At 38.0% G+C, this 20,044-nt stretch overlaps 1 protein-coding gene across 3 annotated transcripts in view; it reads right to left on the bottom strand.

Annotated features, from left to right (window-relative positions):
- The window catches only part of DCAF1 (DDB1 and CUL4 associated factor 1), a 73,753-nt gene that overhangs the window by 5,542 nt on the left and 48,167 nt on the right, over positions 1 to 20,044 (bottom strand). For all 3 annotated transcript variants that reach the window (XM_014840545.3, XM_070493012.1, XM_070493011.1), the window contains exons 18-23: positions 18,418 to 18,651; positions 17,754 to 17,847; positions 17,111 to 17,215; positions 16,872 to 16,945; positions 16,233 to 16,334; positions 3 to 255 (exon numbers count right to left, since the gene is read on the bottom strand). In XM_014840545.3, the coding sequence (XP_014696031.3) occupies positions 3 to 255; positions 16,233 to 16,334; positions 16,872 to 16,945; positions 17,111 to 17,215; positions 17,754 to 17,847; positions 18,418 to 18,651 (862 nt within the window). The remainder of the gene's footprint in view (positions 1 to 2; positions 256 to 16,232; positions 16,335 to 16,871; positions 16,946 to 17,110; positions 17,216 to 17,753; positions 17,848 to 18,417; positions 18,652 to 20,044) is intronic.

Genomic DNA, 20,044 nt, shown 5'->3' with positions numbered 1-20,044 from the left:
ACTGTCCCCCAGGATCAGTTCCACTTCCTCGTCTGCATCAGAGTCTTCGTCCTCCCCGTCCTCTCCCTCCTCTAGAAGATTTGCTAGCTCCTCATCAGAAGGAGAAAAGTCATTGTCCCCATCCTCCCCTGTGTTCTCGTTGTTGTCATCCTCCTCCAACTCCGCCTCCAGCAACTGGTCAGTGTCAAGCTCATCTAGATCATCAGTGTCGTCATCATCTTCATCATCATCTTCTTCCTCCTGTTCTTCCTCTTCCTGGTAAGAGAGCACGAGGTCCATTAGGGCAAATACAAAGGCCTAACCCATGTGGGCCCCATGGGGAGTCTTTCCCTCCTGCCCAAAGGACAGAGGAGGAAAGTGTCAGTAGAGAGAGTGGTAGTCTAGGTTAGCAAAGACTTCATGGGCCAGCCACACTTGTCAATGAAGGCTGAGACAGGCACATATATGTCCCCCAGGACACTCAAAGCACCCCTCAGACAAGGATTACTGGTCACTCCACAAAGGCATTGACTAGTCATGCAGCCTTTATCCAAGGAAACAGCTCACCTCACAGAGGTCCCTGCCATCAATATTTTAGGTTCCTAACTAATTAATAACAAACCCAAGAGGGCTCTTCTCTCTCTGCTGCATCAACCAAACCAAGAGAAATCAGCTGAGGCACTGAAACAAAAGCTTCTACCTGGAACCTAAAAAGCAATGCTTTAACAAAACACAGGAAGGACAAAGCAGCTGAGTCATCAGCTCCTAAGCCCTTCAAGTTCTTGCCCTTGACCTTATAACCAAGGATTTCAGTAAACCTCTGACAATGCTATCATAAGCATCCGATGATCTGAACATCCAACAAAAGACTTTTACAATATAGAACATTGATGGATATCCACATTTTCTGTTTCAAGCCACAAACACACACACACACACACACAAAGTATGCTAGAAAAACTGTCTATCCTTCTGTTCTTAAGAGAACTTCCCAAAAGCAGAAAAATTACCAGAAAACTATTTAAATACTTGATTCTAGGTACCCTGGGCTTTGTAAATGATACATTCTGGCATCTGCCACAGATTTCAACTTTGCACTAGAATCCAAATTGTTTGCCTTCAAGCAGGAAAAGACACAAAGACACCTCTTTGCTAAGGATGACAGCTACTCCCAAGTAAATGTGACCAACATTCAATCACTTATCCTTCTGCTCAAACATCAACTGTCAGCCTTGCCAGTAGGAAAAGGATTCTAATTCCTGCAATAATAAAATATAAAATTCATTTAATACATCAGCCTAATGAAAGTCAAGACAGAACAAGCCCAACATAAGGAGAAAAAATATTTTAAAAAACCATTTTTCAAAGTGTTGCTGCATGCCAATCACTTGAAAACCAAATACTTTGTGCTTATCCAGCCTCTAGTGTCCATCAGCTGTAATGTAAAACTAGGCTCACATCAGCAGAGTAGCTCTGCTTTATGAACTTTTGATAATTCTGGAACCACTATTTAGAGATTTTTTGATATGCTGTTTGACCCAGTGATTTACACTTTTCAACAATTTCTATCTAGTAGCTATATGGGAAAAACTGACCCCTTTAAATACCTAGTAATCCTAATGCCTGTACAAGTGTCTGTTTGTTCTACACCAGAGTTTGCATGTGTGTACATGTGTGAACACACACAGATGAGGACCTGAGACGACCGTTCCACAGCTTTGGCCGCCCATTACCTCCACATGGACAGCTACTAAGCATCCACTCACTTGAAAGGAGCTGAGAGTACTTGAAGGCAGTAACGATAAGCTGAGGTACAGACAAGCTCCTAGCCCCTACGAGCACATCAGCTCATACAAATAACTGGGAAAGGGGAGAAGGGTCAAAATTCAGGGAAATAACCCAAAGTGCTTACCAGATTACAACTTTTGCCTCTTTTTTCCAGGCATATTTTCATGGCCTTGACGACTAAAGTTAGTTCTAATCCATTACTAAAGTCACAGTTAAAAACAAATACATTAAAAAAGACAGTATCCAGGGCCCTGTGTTTCTTAAGCCTCTATGGAACAGAATAATTACATTTAAAATTTAAGATAGCTTAACTTTTTTAAATTTCTGACTCTGAAATTAACTTAATACATAGTTATTGATATGCACATTCATCATTGTTTGAAGAGTATGGGACAGGAGAAAATGTCTAGGCTTTGGGATCAAACACCCAGGGTTAGAATCCTGGCTCTGCCAACTACATGTTGTGTGAACTTGGGCAATTTACATACATTTTCAGTGTCTCAGGATAGCATAACTTTTTAAAGGTCTACTGTTGAGTGGGTATATAAAAGGTTAAACTGTTCAAATAGGCATCTGTTCACCAGCAAATTTAGGAAGACTGTTCTCTTTCATTTCTAAAAACATCAAAGCTTAGCTGATCCAGGAGAACTGAAGGAAAAAGCTCCAAAATCAAGAGCAATCCTAGAAAATATGTTAACCAGGGTCTAAGCTTTGAAGTACAGACACCATTCCAAATTCTTCCAGGAGCCTACAAACCCAAGCTTTATTTAATCTTGCAGCGGAAAAATAGTTTACTCATCCCAGACGGCCATGAAGACATATTGTGACCATGACAGGGAAAGGGAAATGAGAAGGAAGAGATCATCTACCTCAATCTCATGTAAAACACATCACTTCGTGATTTATACTCTGTATTTAATGACTAACACTGGTTTAACAGGTATTTTGTTACCCATGGACATGGCCATAAACTCACCTTCTAAATTTTAAATCTGAAAACTGGATCATGAAACAGAGGCTCACGAGATGTGTCCAAAATGCTGTGGTAGAATCTAATTATGTGGTTGAACCCAATTCTGTGGTTGAACCCAAAAGAGAGTCTAGGAAGCAATTTTAGGAACACTCTTTCCTGGGTTAAATACTTGGTTGGTAACATGAGCCCCTCTCCTTCATATCTAAAGAATAAAGCTTCCATTAATTAATGGTCAAAAAAAGTAAAAACTAAAAATTACTTAATGAAAAAAGCAAATCTTGCTAGAACCTGACTCAACTCCGGCAATATTTAGATAAGGTATTAGATCTAGGAATATTGTTTTTTTAATTCTCTAATAAGATTTCTCTTTAAGGGCTTGGAAACAGAATTAGAGGACTCCAGGGCCAGGCTAAACTACTAATAAATTTCCCTACAGAAAGAATTCCAAAACTCTTCTCAATTCCACCTTAAGTCAATTTCATGGCTACCCAAAGCCCTAAACCCCTGCAGATAAACCAATCCACTCTCCTCCTATACAGAGAGTCAACCGGCATGAACTCCCTCAGCTGCCCTCTGGTTCCCTCTTCACATCTAAACCTGACTTCAACCCTGGTCTGAAGAAGAAGCAAGCCTTTCACTCCTGCTCGGGACCTCAATCCACCCCAGGACCTCATGACCACAGTTATACTTTTCTCATCCCCACCCCACTCAGAGTCTACCCTCACACATCTCCACTGCCTTCTCACCTTCTCTGAAGAGGTTCAGCCTCCCCAAACCTAACAATTTCTCAATCTACACAGGCTTCAAATTCCTTCCACCTATAGACTTTTGAAAAGAGTGACCTAAACTCTATTCCTGGCCGCCAGGTACTCAGCCATCAACTTGCTCACTCGTTCATTCACTCTGTCTCTCTTCCTCTAACACTTGACAGTTTGGCTTCTGCCCATATCACTCCATAGTGTAGCAGTTAATGGTGTGTGCTCTGGAGCCAGGCTGCCTCCACTGAATCCAAATCCTATTGCACTGTGATTGACTTTGGGACAATTTACTTAACCTCATGGGGTTGTTATCAGCATTTAAAAGGGAAAAAAAACAGGTATACGCATAGGTATATAAGCTCTTTGGAAAGTGCCTGTCATACATTAAGGGTTCGACAAGTGTTCATTTGCTGTTCCTGTTACAATGACTGAACCCTTCCTAAAGGAATACAAAGGCCTGAATGGCCAACCACAGGCCTTCTCTACAGTGACTGACACTAATGTATCCTGGCCTCCATACTGGGCTGCTGGACTGATCTTTACCTGGTCTCTTCCAGATCTCCTCTTCTAGGCATAAGGGTTCCTACAACTTTTATTTCTGCCTTCATCTTTCCTCTCATTCATAAATCTTGAACTCTCATTATATAGCTCTATACATCTGTACCACAGAAATTTTAAATCCCTAAATTCTAAAACTGAACTCAAAGCACCCGTACACCTAGCACCTTTTCCACACTTCTCCAAATTACCAGATGAAAATATCAAATGTCTTTCAATTCTCCAACCTCTGTAGCTTCATACCCACAAATCTGGGATCCCCAGTACTCCCTCCTATCCACTCTCATTGCACTCATGTACTGCATTCTTCCTCCTCCTACCCATCTCATCTCTCTATCTCTCTATGGTCTTATCCCTTCCCAGATCAAAAACCCCTAGGAGCTCTATAATGCTGCCCACATTACAGAATTACAACAGGAGCAATGACCATTTACTTGACATCTATCTCATGGTAACTTCTCTGAATCTCAATTTCTTGTTAAAGTAGGTGATTTAATTCAATCAGGGGCTCCTACTGGGTGTGACCATCAGAATCACTTAGGAAAACATTTTCCAAAATACACATGCATAAATCCCATACAGGGTCCAGGCTGATAGAACCAATCTTTACAAATGAAACTCACACAGGTGGGTTTTGGAAAGGTTCCTCTGGAATTGTGAAATGCATCTGTAATGAAGAACCACTTAGGCATAAGATGACCTCTGAAGTATCTCCCAGTTCTCAAGTTCTACTTTTCTGTAATAATATATACCCTATCCACAGACTCCCAAAGACAGAACCAAAAAGGTGAATCCATTGACCTTCTTGGCTACATCAAACTGTCTTGCTGTCTAGGACTTAAACAATTTGACTTTTTAAATTTGTTTCTAGACTATTCAAAATTCTTCTTTTTTCAAGAGAAATAGCTTTTAGCCTATGCTGCCTTAAAAAATATAACCAATTTCAGAAAACCAAACCTCTGATCATACTTTAAGAACAGTTAACCTAAAAACTAGGATAGCTTTTCAAAAAATGTCATTAAAACCTGAGCCTACAGTCTTGACACTTCAACAGGTCATATTTTGCAAAATTTAAACTCCTTTCTCCTTTGACACTTGTTCCTGGTGTTAACTATCCTTAAAAGCTCTAGGTTCATTTCAGGGTTGTAACTGCTTGTGTTTTTCTCTCCTCACTGGCAGAATCTAACTTACGTACATTTTAAACTTTTTAGACAAAAAAAAAAGGTCTTTCAGGAATCACTGACCAGGCTTACAGCAGGTGTGTCATCAGTAAAGACTCTTACCATCCGCTTCTAGGCAGTGGAAAACACACAGGAAGCACAGCACACAGTGTGTCCCAGATTTCAAAATGGAGTGGAGAAAAGAGAGCATTCCTATTCCCTTGGTTTTTTGGGTTTTTAAAATAAATTTAAGGTTAACTATAACTAGTTGAAATGTATTGGCTTTTCAAAATCTAGGAACAAAGTTCAATTGCTAATCTTCTGTTTTATAATTTTCCTAAAGTCCAACATCAAAGTTGATAGAAATTGATTTTTAAAAACAACACAGATACCAAAATTCTAATGGATAATATGAGCTTTGATAAGTGACTAGTTTATCTCTGCTTTCACCAAATGCCCAAGACTAGCAGCCCCAGGAACCAAACAGTTGTGGCTGTCAAATACATAGTATATGTTTTCATTCAACAATATAGGAGTACAGTTCATCTCTTCTTGTTAAACTCCAAACTTATTTAAACATAAGGGCAAAAGACAACCATTTTTATGGTATGTAAATTATAACTCAATAAAACTTTTTAAATAAATAAATAACAACCATTTATACATATATAGGCTCTTTATGCTGGACCATTTTATCAGATGGCAGCTGACTAATCAGCCTTCTGAGTTTATTTTGCTAAGGTGAAAAGGCAAATTCAAAAGGTATCAGTCACAGGTGCCTGCATCCCTGAGCCATGTAAGTCATACTTGGAACATATGAGAAGACCTGAGAGCAGATATCTAGACTACAACAAAACTTTGAATAGAAAATGACTCATATGAAAATGAAGTCTCCAGTTTTAAAATCAGGTTAGGCACACTAAGAAAAGTGAGTTAAAAAAAAAATCAAGCTGGCACAGGAAAGAGGTGGTGAGGAGACATCTGATGGAGAGGGGGCAAATATAGCAAAACACTAATGCAAGATTCCAGGAGGACATGTGAATCAACAGAATTAAAGTTATAAAGGAAACTTGCTTAAATAGATATGGTATTATCCCACTAAGACATCTCTAAAACAAAAATCAAAATACCAAGGGCTTACACGTAAAAACAGTTCTCTAATGGATGTCCTTGAAATATGAAATGCACCAGATGATCCATAAGGACTGTGGTATCAATATGTAGTGAAATGTGCCTCGATCCTGGGAAATCCAGAAGCAATGCTAACTCATCCATACTGCACACCTACCCACACAACTAATCCTCTCCCAGCTAGAAAGCTTTCAGGCTCTTCTGCAGACTGGGCTTTGGGGCCACTCATCAGGATCCTCTTGAGCCTGCCCCTCTCAACCTTGGCTGGCCACGCAAAGAAAGCCTCTATTTTTCCTTCCTGTACCAGAGAGTCATAAATCCTAACAACCACCCTAACCCCCTTTCGAATATCTTTCTCTCTTAATCTCTCAAAAGGAAAGTTAGAACCACAGAAGAAGAATCACCCTTTTCTCTGACCCAAGCCTCCCTGGAAAGGGTAGGATAGGAAGAGAGGAGCACTTGAGTTGTTCCTTTATAGTGGTCGCTTGATTCCACAGCCAGTCACCGAAGAGTCTCCTCTCGCCACTCCACATCTGCAAGAATGAGGCCAACCCTGAGAATAGCCCTCCAGCTCCCAAGATGTCTAGGGCAATGCTAGCTTCTTTTTTCTTGACCTCCTCCTCCTAGACACAACACCAGATATCACACGGACCCAGCTGACAATCACTTCTGCCCACTACTCATAAACTGCAAGGATGTGGGAGGGTAGAGATAATGATAATGATGAATAACTTAAAATAAACCCAGTTTTTGCTTCAGATTTACAGTTCAACATGTAATATCCAAGAAACATGACACAGAACTGGTATCCAGGCAGTGATCTGTAGTGACAGGGGTAGTGATGAATGTATTCATGGAGGAGACAGTCTGCAGCCACCTGTACCACTGAAATATACCGACAAACAGCTTGACAACATCACCTTCTATATCTACTCAAGGATAAACTACATCCTATTTCATGACAGCTAAAGTGGAAAAGAGCATGCGTTAAGGGAGAGATAGGTGTCTAAGGTAGCAAAAGGCCATAAGAATAAAAGAACAGACACTATTAAGAAACCAACCCAAGGCAACCACATGACGTTAGGAGGATCTAATACCACTTGCGAACTCTAGTACCAAGACAGACTATCAACATGTAAAAGTTAAATAGTACGGCACTCAAGAAAACATGAAGATCAATGTCACAAATAAATCAAAGATTTCAAGTATCCACCTGAAGACCTCTCCCTTTTACCCATATCTCATAAACTAAATGAGCTTAAAACATTGCCAGCTCCTCATCCATGAAACCATGTGATCACTGAGGACCCTACAGACCATGCAGCTAGATAGCATTAAAGGAATCCTTTCTATACCAGGGAATCTCTGGCAGCTTTTGGTGAAGTGGTTTAAACTCTGAAGCCTAACTGTCCTTTATAATAAATACAGTGTTTAAAAAACTATGGTACTGCTTCTGGTTTCCAGTCTGGCATGTAAGAAGTTGGAAGCCGCCACTCTACCCTAACAATAAGTAAAAAGCTGAACAAACTGAAAAATCAACAATTCTTCTTAGAATCAACAGACAGGCAGGGTCATAGGGCAAAGCACCGCTCCCAAAATTGGAGAGAAGAACAGGCAAATACAGACAACTGTAACTTGCCAGAGCAGAACCCCAGGAACACAAACCTCCATGGGAACCAGTGCTAAGGTACGGAAACCCAAACTATAACTGATAAATTGCTGGAGACAATTCTGAGGAATGTCTGAGACAGAAAAACTCCAGGGATAAACAGTCACCAGGACTTCCAAGCTTTTTTGAGTTTTACCTCCAGAAGCTTGACCAAGTTCTTATGTTGAATATCAGAGAAAAATCCCCTTGTGCTTCTGGCAGGGGGAAGGGAAAAGGGACCATTTTGAAACACATCCAGAGCATTCTGTTCTTCTTAATAAGGCCTGCCCAGAGGAGAAACTATTTAACCAGAGCCTAACTGACATGGGGGAAGGGAAATACCCAACTCCAGCCCACTCTAGCCATCCTGTCCCACCAAAAGAGGATGGAAAAAACTGAGAAGCAGATGTGAAGTTCACAGTACAGAGGTATAGACTCATTAAAAGACTGAGACCTATTCATATAACTATTAAGCACTTCCCCTTCCCCCCCACCTCACCACCACAATACTAAAGACCTATTTACAGCAGTTCCGCCTACCCAGCACATCATGTCCAGCTATCAAGAAAAATTACAAGACATACTAAAAGGGAAAAAAGCACAGTTTAAAGAGACAGAGCAAGCATCAGAACCAGACTCAGACATGGCAGGGATTATCAGACGAGGAATTTAAAACAATTATGATTAAGATGCTAAGGGCTCTTAATGGATAAAGTAGACAGCATGCAAGAACAGAAGGGCAATGAAAGCAGAGAGATGGAAATTCTAAGAACCAAAAATAAATGCTAGTGATCAAAACCACTGTGACAGAAATAAAGAATGACTTTGATAGGCTTTATTAGTAGACTGGACACAGTTAAGGAAACAATCTCTGAGCTTGAAGATATCTCAACAGACCACCAAAACTGAAAGCACAGAACAAAAACTGAAAAACACAGAATAGAATATCCAAAAACTGCGGGATAACTACAAAAACCATAACATACACGTAATGGGAATTTTAGGAAGAGAAGGGAAAAAGGAACAGAAGAAATATTTGAAACAATAATGACTGAAAATTTCCCCCCAAATTCATGTCAGACACCAAACTACAGATTCAAGAAGCTCTAAGAACACTGAGCAGGATAAATGCCAAAAAGAACACCACACCTAGGCATATCATTTTCAAACTACAGAAAATCAAAGACAAAGAAAAAAATCCTGAAAGAAACCATAGGGGGAAAAAAACCACCTTACCTATAGAGAAACAAAGAAAAGAATTATATCCCACTTCTCAGAAACCATGCAAGCAAGAAGAGAGCAGAGTGAAATATTTAAAAAACTGAGAGACAAAAACTACCAACCTAGAATTCTGTACCCTGTGAAATTATCCTTCAAAAGTGAAGGAGAAATAAACTTTTTCAGACAAACAAAAATTCAGGGAATTTGTTGTCAGTAGATTTACCGTACAAGAAACACTAAAAGAAATTCTTCAGAGAGAAGGAAAATGATCAAGGTCAGAAAGTGATCTATATAAAGGGCATTAAAGAAGGAATAAGTGAAGGTAGAATAAAAATTTTATTTTTCTTATTCTTAACTGATCTAATAGTTATTATTTGTTCAAAATAATAACAGCAACAACTATATTCAATTATGTATAAGTGTGGGATGTGTGTATGTATGTGTGTGTATACACACATGCTTATGTATGCCTATAAGTGAAATTAATGAAAGCAATGAAACAAGGGACAAGAAGGAAGAAATTAGGATTATTTTCATATCAGAAAGTACCTGAACTACCTATGAAGAGGCAGATTGTTATTTTAAAGTGGACTTGGATTAGGTGTAAATATATATTGAAACCTCTAGAGCAACCACTAAAAAAAGTTAAAAAAAGAAGTATAACTAATAAGCTAATGAAGGAGAGAGCAGAATCCTATAAATGCTCAACTAAATCCACAGAAAGCAGAAAAAGAGTGGAAGACAAAAACAGGAACAAAGAACAAGGGCAACAAATAGAAAACAGTAACAAATATGACAGATATTAATCCAACTATATCAGTAACTACTTTGAATATCAATGTCCCAAATGCATCAATTAAAAGAGACATGTATCAGAGTAGACCAAGAAACAAGATCCAACTACATGTTGTCTATAAGAAATCTACTTTAAATATAAAGACACACATAGAAAAATGAATGAAGACATATATACCAGGCTAACATAAATCAAAAGAAAGCTGGGACAGGTAGATTAATTTCAAGACAAAGCACACTTCAGACGAAGGAAAGTTATCAAGGATAAAGAAGGGCATCATATAAGGATAAAGGAGTCAGTTCTCCAAGAAGACATAACAATCCTTAACATGTATGCACCTAACAAGAGAGCCTCAAAATATGAGAGGCAAAAACTGACAGAACTGCAAGGAGAAATAAATGAACCCACTATCCTAACTGGGGACTTCAACACCCCTCTAGCAGAAATAGATACAGCAGGTGGAAAATCATTAAGGACATAGCTAACTCACCAACATCATCAACCAGGTGGATACAATGGACATCTATAGACTATGTGATTAACAACAACGGAACACACATTCTTCTCAAGCTCACATGAAACATTTCACCAAGGCAGACCACATTCTGGGCCATAAAACACACCTTAACAAATTTCAAAGAATAGAATCATAATGTCTGCTCTCAGACCACAATGGAATTAAACTAGAAATCACTAACAGAAGGATAGCTAGAAAATCTCAACATACTTGGAGGTTAAACAACACACTTCTCAAAAACACATAGGTCAAAAAAGAAATCTCAAATTAAAAAATACTTTGAACCAAATGAAAATAAAAACACAACATAAAAATGCGTGGGATGCAGCAAAAGCAGCACATAGAGGAAAATGTATAGCACTGAATGCACATAGAAAAGAAGACAGATCTAAAATCAATCACCTAAGTTTCCATCTTAGGAAACTAGAAAAGGAGCAAATTAAATCTAAAGCAGAGGAAAAGAAGTAACAGAAATCAGAGCAGAAATCAATGAAATTGAAAACAGGAAATTAATAGAGAAAAAAATAATGAAGTCAAAAGCTAGTTCTTTGAAAAGATCAATAAAAATCAATAAAGCCTCTAGCCAGGCTTACTGAAAAAAAGAGAGAGGACACAAATTAGTAATATCAGAAATGAAAGAGGGAACATCACTTACAGAGTTCATGGACACTAAAAAGATAATAAAGGAATACTATAAACAACTCTATGCCCACAAATTTGATAACCTAGATGAAATGGATCAATTCCTTAAAAGACACATTTTGCCAAAATGCACACAAGAAAAACAGACAATCTGAATAGGCCTATATCTATTAAAGAAATTGAATCAATATTAACTTTCCAAAACAGAAAACACCAGGCTCAGATGGGTTCACTGCTGAATTCTACCAAGCATTTAAAAAAAAAATTATATCTATTCTCTAAAATCTCTTCTAGAAGACAGAAGCAGACAGAATACTTCCTAATTCATTTTAAGAGGCCAGCATTACCCTAATACCAAAGCCAGACAAACTCATTACAAGAAATGAAAACTAAAGACCAACATTTCTCATGAACATAGATGTAAAAATCTTCAACAAAATATTAGCAAAACAAATCCCATAATGTTCAAAAAGAACTATACACCACAACCAAGCAGGATGTATTCCAGCTGTGCAAGGCTGGTTCACATTTTAAAAATCAATTAATGTAATTCGTTATTTCAACAGGCTAAAGAAGAAAAATCACAGGATCATATCAATAGATGTGGAAAAAGACTTTAACAAAACTCAACACCCATGATTAAAAACTCTCAGCAAAATAGCAATGAAGGGGAACTACTTCAACTAGACAAGAACATCTACAAAAAACCACAGCAAACATCATACTTAATGGTGCAAAAAACTCCACAATAAAACAAGTCACACAAATTTTTTGGTTTCCCAGTGCATGTAAAACTTATGTTTACACTATACCGTAGTCTATTAAGTGTGCAATAGCGTTATTTCTAAAAAACAATGCACATACCTTAATTTAAAAATACTTTACTGCTAAAAAATGCTAACCATCATCTAAGCCTTCAGAGAGTCATAATCTTTTTGCTGGTGGAGGGTCTTGTTTAAAAAAAAAAAAAGAAAGAAAAAGAGTATCTGCAAAAGGCAGTATAGCAAAGTACAATAAAAAGAGGTACACCTGTATAGCTGCTTTCCTATATACGAGCAATGAACATGCTGAAATTAAAATTATAGTGTCATTTACATTAGCATCCCAAAAAATGAAGCACTTAGGTATAAACCTAACAAAATATGTACAAGATGTACATGAGGAAAAGTATAAAATTCTGATGAAAGAAATCAAAGAACTAAATAAATGGAGAGATATTCCATGTTTGTGGACAGGAAAACTCAATTTTGTCAAGATGTCAGATATTCCTCACTTGATATATAGATTCAATGCAATCCCATTCAAAATCACAGAAAGTTATTTTGCGGATATCAACAAACTGATTCAAAAGTTTACAGGGAGAGGCAAATGACATAGAACAGCCAAGACAATACTGAAAGAGAAGAACAAAGTTGGAGGACCAAAACTATCCAACTTCAAAATTTACTATAAAGCGACAGTAATCGAGACAATGGGGTATTGAGAAAAAATAGACAAATAAGTTAGTGGAACAGAAGATAAAGCCCAGAAATAGACTCACATAAATATAGTCAAATGATCCTCAACGAAGGAGCACAGGCAAAACAAGGGAAAAAAGTTTTATCAATAAATCATGTTTGAACAACTGGATATCTACATGCAAAAAAATGAATCTAGACACAGACTTCATATCCTTCACAAAAATTACTCAAAATGGATCATAGACCTAAATGTAAAATGCAAAACTATAAAACTCCTAGAGATAAAATAAGAAAATCTAGATGACCTTGAGGTTGGCAATAACTTTTTAGACGCAACCCCAAAGGCACAATCCATAAAAGAAATAATTGATAAGCTGGTCTTCATTAAAATAAAAACTTCTCTGCAGAAGACAGTGTCAAGAGAATGAGAAGAACAAGCTACAGACTAGGAGAAAATATTTGCAAATGACATATCAGATAAAGGACTGTTAGCCAAAATAGTCAAAGAACTCTGAAAACTCAATAAAAACACAAGCAACCCAATTTAAAAATGGGCCAAAGACTTTCAACAGACACCTCACCAAAGATATACAGAGGGCAAATAGGCAGATGAAAAGATGCTCCACATCATATGTCATCAGGGAAATGCAAATTGAAACAGTGAGAGAGACTTCTATTAGAAAAAAACTCCCTGAAGAGGAGGAGAAGCCCAAAAGGGATTGTAGGACAAAGTATCCTTCTTTTTGGTCTTCAGCAGCCATCAAGAGGGGTCTCAAAAAGGCTCAGTTAAATGATTTTCAAAAAAACATTTGTAGTAGGCTAATAAAACTTCAAGACCTAAACTCCTTTCTACTAAAAAAAATCTTAAACTATACATTTTGATTGTGTGTAGATGTTGTTCAACTAAAGAAATAAATGTCTATTAATTTTTTAATTAATAATAGAATACCACTATACACCTATTAAAATGGCCAAAATCCAAAATGCTGACAACACCAAATGCTGGTGAGGATGTGGAGCAACAGGAATTCTCACTCACTGATGATGGAATGCAAAATGGTAGAGCCACTCTTATAGCAGTCTCTTACAAAACTAAACATACTCTTACCATACGATCCAGCAATAGTGATCCTTGGTATTTGCCCAAAGGAATTAAAAACTTATGTCCACACAAAAACCTGCACATGGATGTTTATAGGAGCTTTATTCATAATTGCCAAAATTTTATTCAAAATTATGCCAAAACATAACTGCCAAAAACTATTCAAAATCACAACTAAGATGTCAATCAGTAGCTGAAGGGACAAATAAACTGTAGTGTATCCAGACAATGGAATATTATTCAGCACTAAAATGAAATGAGCTATCAAATCATGAAAAGACATGGGACAAACTTAAATGCATAGTACTAAATGAAACAAGCCAATCTGAAATGGCTACATACTGTATGATTCCAATTACATGACACTCTGGAAAAGGCAAAACTATGGAAACAGTAAAAAGATCAGTGGTTTTCAGGAGGTGAAGGAAGAAAGGGATGAATATGCAGAGCACAGAGGCTTTTTAGGGCAGTGAAACTATTCTGTATGATACTATAATGCTGGATACATGTCATTATACATTTGTCCAAACCCACAGAATGTACAACACCAAGAGTGAACCCTAATGAAACTATGGACTCTGGATGATGATGTGTCAATGTAGGTTCATCAATTCTAACAAATGTACCACTCTGATGTGGGATGTTGACAACAGGGGAGGCTATGCATGTGGGGATAGGGAATATATGGGAAATCTCTGTACCTTCTGCTCAATCTTGCTGTGAACCTAAAACTGCTCTAAAAAATAGTCTATTCAAGAAAAAACAAAAACTATTGTCCTGAGGATGTCATTTTCAGTAAAGTGCTTTATAAAATAATATTATTATGGTATCCAACAAGGATCATGACTATATTCGTGTCATGTGTGTGAGGGGAGAGAGAAAACAGAGTTGGGAAACTGCCCCTCCCAAAGAAGGAAGCACCGAAAGCATGGTGCCTCTGTGTGAAGAAGCCAGCCCTGAAGAAGGCACTGCGCTGCTCCCACAGTGACTACTAACCCCAAATACATACAAGAATCTCCTTTCCTCGCTCTGCTCAGAAACCCATTTCTGGGGATTGTGAATCATCTCTAAGCTTTAATAAAATGCATGCTTAGGTAGTCAGAACATTCCACCAGAGACAGTGGAGATCAAGAGAGCAAACACAGGGGACTGTTAGGTGAGTCTCTGTTTTTGTTTTTTGACCCCAGGTGACAGAGTATTCAAGGATTCCATTTAGAGAACAACTGCAGGTTCATAACCTGTAAAGTCCAACAGTGGAACACACATCTAAATCTCAAACTGGCAGAACAAAAGACCCTTGCTTTGTCAGTACTAAGTCTTGTCAGAGAAAAACATGATTCATTCAACCATAGTATTAGACTTGCATCCAAAAAAATACTTTTAAAATTACCATTTTCAAAATTTTTTGCTTTTAAAAAACTCTTTTAAATCTTAAGTACAAGCTGTTTGGGAAGAATGCTAACAGAAAGCTATTCCATTAGCCCTAACCACTGAGCATGACTTACCAAAAAGCAGGGGAGGAATGAGGGTGGGAGCGATGGCAGAGCAAACAGAGGAAGGTGTGCTTCCTCTTGTCCTATGGTGGCCCCGCCCATCACCCAGAGTTATCTCTGTGCCCTTAAGGAGGAGACAAAGCACCAAGACGAAGAAAAAATAGAAATGAACCCAAGATGTGGAAAAGACATTTCATCTGGTCTAATATCTGCAACAAGAAAGTAAAATGCTGGTCATTCATTTTCAACCTTATGTTACTCATCCAGCAATAAATATTTCTCAGATTAGACAAAAGAATCTGGCCTGGAGAGTGTGTGCTTGGAAAAAGAACGTGATATGAGCCCAGTAAACCGGAAAGATCTACTGAAACTCTTCAGAACTAATACTGACACACCACACAGGCAAGCATCTGGCATAACATGACCATAAATTAAAACCCCCTATGAAAAAGGAAGAGCTAAGACTTTAAGAGACAGGATACTATCTATCCACATTTTACAAATGTTTACTCTCTCAAAAACATCAAAATATTCTCTTTACCTATAAGTTCCACTCTATTACTCTGAAAATAGACTATGCCATAAAGCTGAGAAAATGGAAACCAGGACTTTATAAAGGTTAAGCCATTTCTATGATCTATCTAAGCAGAGTGACTTCCATTTTGTATTGACATTGGGAGTATGGCAGCTGCTTAGGCTGAAAGCCAGACAGGGCACTGATGCTGAGGGTGAGCTCAAGGAAATATCTAAAAAATAATCAGAGATTGCTAAACTGCAAATTAATCTACAAATGGAACTCACAGGACCATCAGGTACTGGTTAAAGTTTACTAACAACAAAAATCTGCTTTCTTCTGAGTATCAGTGATCAAGGGCACATGACAGGCCTTCACAATATGTCACTAGGTAGCAAAGGCTGATCTTAAAAACACCCTTTAGCAAAAAGCAGAAGAGCATAACCTCCATAAAGCATTGTTCAGCAGAAAGAAATCTCAAAGACCACTGACCTGGTCCTCCTCTTCATCCTCATCCTCTGCCAGACGCTGCCTGCCCACTTCATATAGCCTGCACACTGTATCCATGTTCAGAGCATCCATGCTGCCTTGGTTCTGAAACAGAACATCCAGTCCATAAGTAAAAGTTAGTTTTCAGAAGGCCCACATCCACAGCTCAGCTCTGACTGGCACCCATGTACCTTGACCCTATAACTATCAAAGCTTCAATACCCAAAATTCTTGAACTGACTCTGAAAATGTTACACCTAGGACACAGAGAGGAAAAGAAAAACAGGATGAGAAGTCTTGGGCAACGAGGGAAATCGGCACAAGAGAGACCACCATCCTTGGAACAAACCTGTCTTGCTCTGGTGAGAGATCCAGACTCTTCTAAGAAAGGGATGATAGTGTGAGTCCAGAATAATAGGAGACAGGGCTCTCCATGCTGTTTTATATTGGGATTTTCTTATTATTTCTCTTCTACTGTATATCTCTCAAATCCCATCAAATGAGTAGGTTATCAATAATCTACCATCAGAAATGCATCAATTTTAGAACCCATCTTACATCAGACAAGATGTCTGTAGTATAACTTGAAAATGATCCTAAACATCAGAACAAAACAACAGGGTTTCTGCTAGCTCCCTTTACCTCAATGACAGCAAGATAGCAGTCTTTGGTGTCTGTACACAAGTCAAAGATGTTCCGTTTCACATCAATGGTTGCTGGAAAACAGAATATGACAAGACTCGGGATTGGACTATGGCTGTGACCTTACAACCAACTTTTCCTCTAAAGGAATTCAAAGTGACTGTTTACAAATATTTCCGTAACTCCTCTGCTTTTCAATAAAAAATTACCTTAAATAAGGTCTGCCCCTTCATGCTTACCTATAGGTTTGTAGTCAGTTGCATTAAATGTTCGGAAAGATGATCCAAAAGGGCTTTTCATCCTCTCTTCTATTAACTCATCTTCATCGTCTGGCTGCAACATAGCTGGTTGGGAAGGAAGGGGGGAAGTGAAATACTACTGGAATCACAAACATCCCCTATTCACAAGTGCAGAAAATGTTAATGGGCAATCAAGACTTCAGTGAGTCTATCCCCACTTCCCCGGCCCCCACCCCCGTACTAAATTCACTCTGCCTCTAGTTAGTTCCTTGCATATGCCAATGATTGTGATAGACAATGTCCTCAACCTCTCATCTAGCTCCCAACAAGTATTACAGCTGAAGGCTGACAACACTGCAAGACAACAATGCAAAGGTTTTTAAGTTCAAAATGATACACTTGGGAAATTACTGCATGAACTTTCTTTCTATACAAGATTTACTTGTTATCTTCAAAGCCAGTGGCCTTTTACCCTTAACATTATTTTCATCTTTTCTTTTGTCACCATTTGTACTATCATTTTATCTTTTACATTACAACTTTTCAATTCACATTTGAGAGATATGTCCAAAAAGGAAGCATCAAATTGAGGAGGGAGAAAAGGGAGAAAGAGAATGATGAAGAAAAATAAAAAGTTTATTACCTCCATACATCACTGTCCCTGTGTGGTTGAACACCACACGACACTGATCCAGAGCAGGAACTGTGTGTAAAAGATGGAAAGTGCGAAGGTCCCACTAGGAGAGGAGTGGTCAAGGAAAACTATTTTACAGAAAACTTCTTATCTAACATCATGGGGGAAATTCTGAAATAACACTTTTTTTCCCTTCTGCTAGATATTAATGCTTTAAAAGTGAATGAGATCAAGGTAAAACAAAAACGCATAGAATATATATTATTAAATAATGTTTCTGAAAATCTTCTATGCTATCCTCATACACATGAAAGCTACATGAGCTCCCTTCCTCTCAACAGTAGCACTTTATTTTACTGTTATGTCTAGCAATTGATTTTTATAGAGCAAAAGTAAAATCCTTCTGAAGAAAGATAAAAGTCAATTCACTATTCACGGAAGTGAGAGGGAGGAATCTGGTCACTCTTTCCAGTACAAAGAAAAGTGCTAGTGAAAGTCATCAGTAATTACCAACATCATCCAGAGTTCACTAACACTTCAAATCAAAGGAGACACCAGATTATTATCTGAGTGGATACTTTAACCTTTAGCCAGGTATTAATAGAAAGATCAATTATTTCTGCATGACAAACTAGATAACAAATGGAAAGTAAGAGACGGGTGTAAAGAATACAATCTCAGTATTAATGATGACCTCCAGCCCATTCGGATGGAAAACGCCACTGATGTTCATGTTGAACTTGTCAAACTTGTGGATGGCCTGTGCAGAGCGGACATCCCAGAGGACGCCATCGTTTAACACAAGATCATCTGTAGGATTAAAGGTGGCAGAGTTCCTCTTGTAGTTGTTGGCAAGATCTGGGTTAAACAGAGTCAACAGCTTGTTGCCAGTCTGAATATCATAAATCTTTAGAGAAGAAGGGGTGGGAAGAGAAAAATCAGACCAATCCATCCATTGACAAATTCAAAGAGATGTTTTGTAAAATATCTGTCCCGTGCTTTCCAAATCCCACCAAAATTACAAAAGCTCTCATATTATAAAATAACCGGAAAGTAGGAATACCACACCCATCCAACCAAAGCTGAAGTGTTTTAGTTCCCATTCAAAGTTTGAAAAGTCTCTTTCCCACAAGTAAGAAAATGAGAAGTGAGACTGCAAAAGGGATAAGAAAACTCTCTTCTTCCTCTCCCCCTTTCAAGAAACAGAAAACGTTTCCAAGATTGAAACTGAGAAATTCTCCATGTGGATGAACCAACAATTACCCACAGAATACTCTTAAGGGTTAATTTTTGGAGACAGGCATCAATGAAATACCCTTTTCTCCTTAAAATCTCCTAATACACATATTTTAGCCCTACAATACTAAAAAGTTCCAAAGTCTACAATGTCCAACCCACGCAGAGACCAGATCTTTCCCATCAGCTTACAGACATGCTGTAATATTTCCAGTCTTTAAAAAAATCCTCCTCTAATATAGGAACAAATAAGGAGACACCACAAGGAAACAATCAGACAAATCCAGATAATGGGACAAGACAACTAGCCTGGTGTCTTCAAAAGTCAATGTCATGAAAACTGGAGAAATGATTCTTGGCTTTAAAACATTAGTGAGACCTAATAACCAAATGCAATATGTGACTCTTGCCTGGATCCTGGTTCAAAAAAAAAAAAACACTTGAAACTAAACACATCAGGAACAATTGGGAAAAGTGAGTATGGAATGGTTATTAGATGATATTTGGGAATTACTATAAGTTTTCTCAAATTTGATAATAGAGTGTGATTATGTGATAAAAAGTCCTTACGGCTAGGATATACATGCTATAAGACTTAGGGACAAAATGTTATGACATTTGCAACTTACTTTCAAATGATTCAGAAAAATACACATTTACACAGAAAGAAAATATGGGAAAATATTAAATTGATGAATCTAGGTGGTAGGTATATGTACTATTCTTTCAACTCTTCTATATATTTTAACATTTCAAATGAAAAGTTCAGGAGAAACCTTCCCTTCATTACCCCATATCCACCCCCTCAACCTACTACCTCACTTCTCTGCTTTGTTTTTCAACAAAACACTTCAGAAGACAGCTATACACAGTTTCTCCACTTCTCTCCTTCTGTTCTCTTATGAACCTACTCTAATTAAATTTTTACCCAAGTGTATGGAACTAGCTCATGACATGGTGAACAATGACCCCCACACTGTTAAATCAAAGATCACCTCTCAATTCTCATCTTATGCACCTCATCAGCACTTTCTGACCCAGGTGACTGATCCTTTCTCAAAAGA

Source organism: Equus asinus, chromosome 21 (assembly GCF_041296235.1).
Source record: "Equus asinus isolate D_3611 breed Donkey chromosome 21, EquAss-T2T_v2, whole genome shotgun sequence".
NCBI lineage: Eukaryota > Metazoa > Chordata > Mammalia > Perissodactyla > Equidae > Equus > Equus asinus.
Note: the sequence above shows the minus strand (reverse complement) of the source record. Positions and strands in the feature narration are given on the sequence as shown.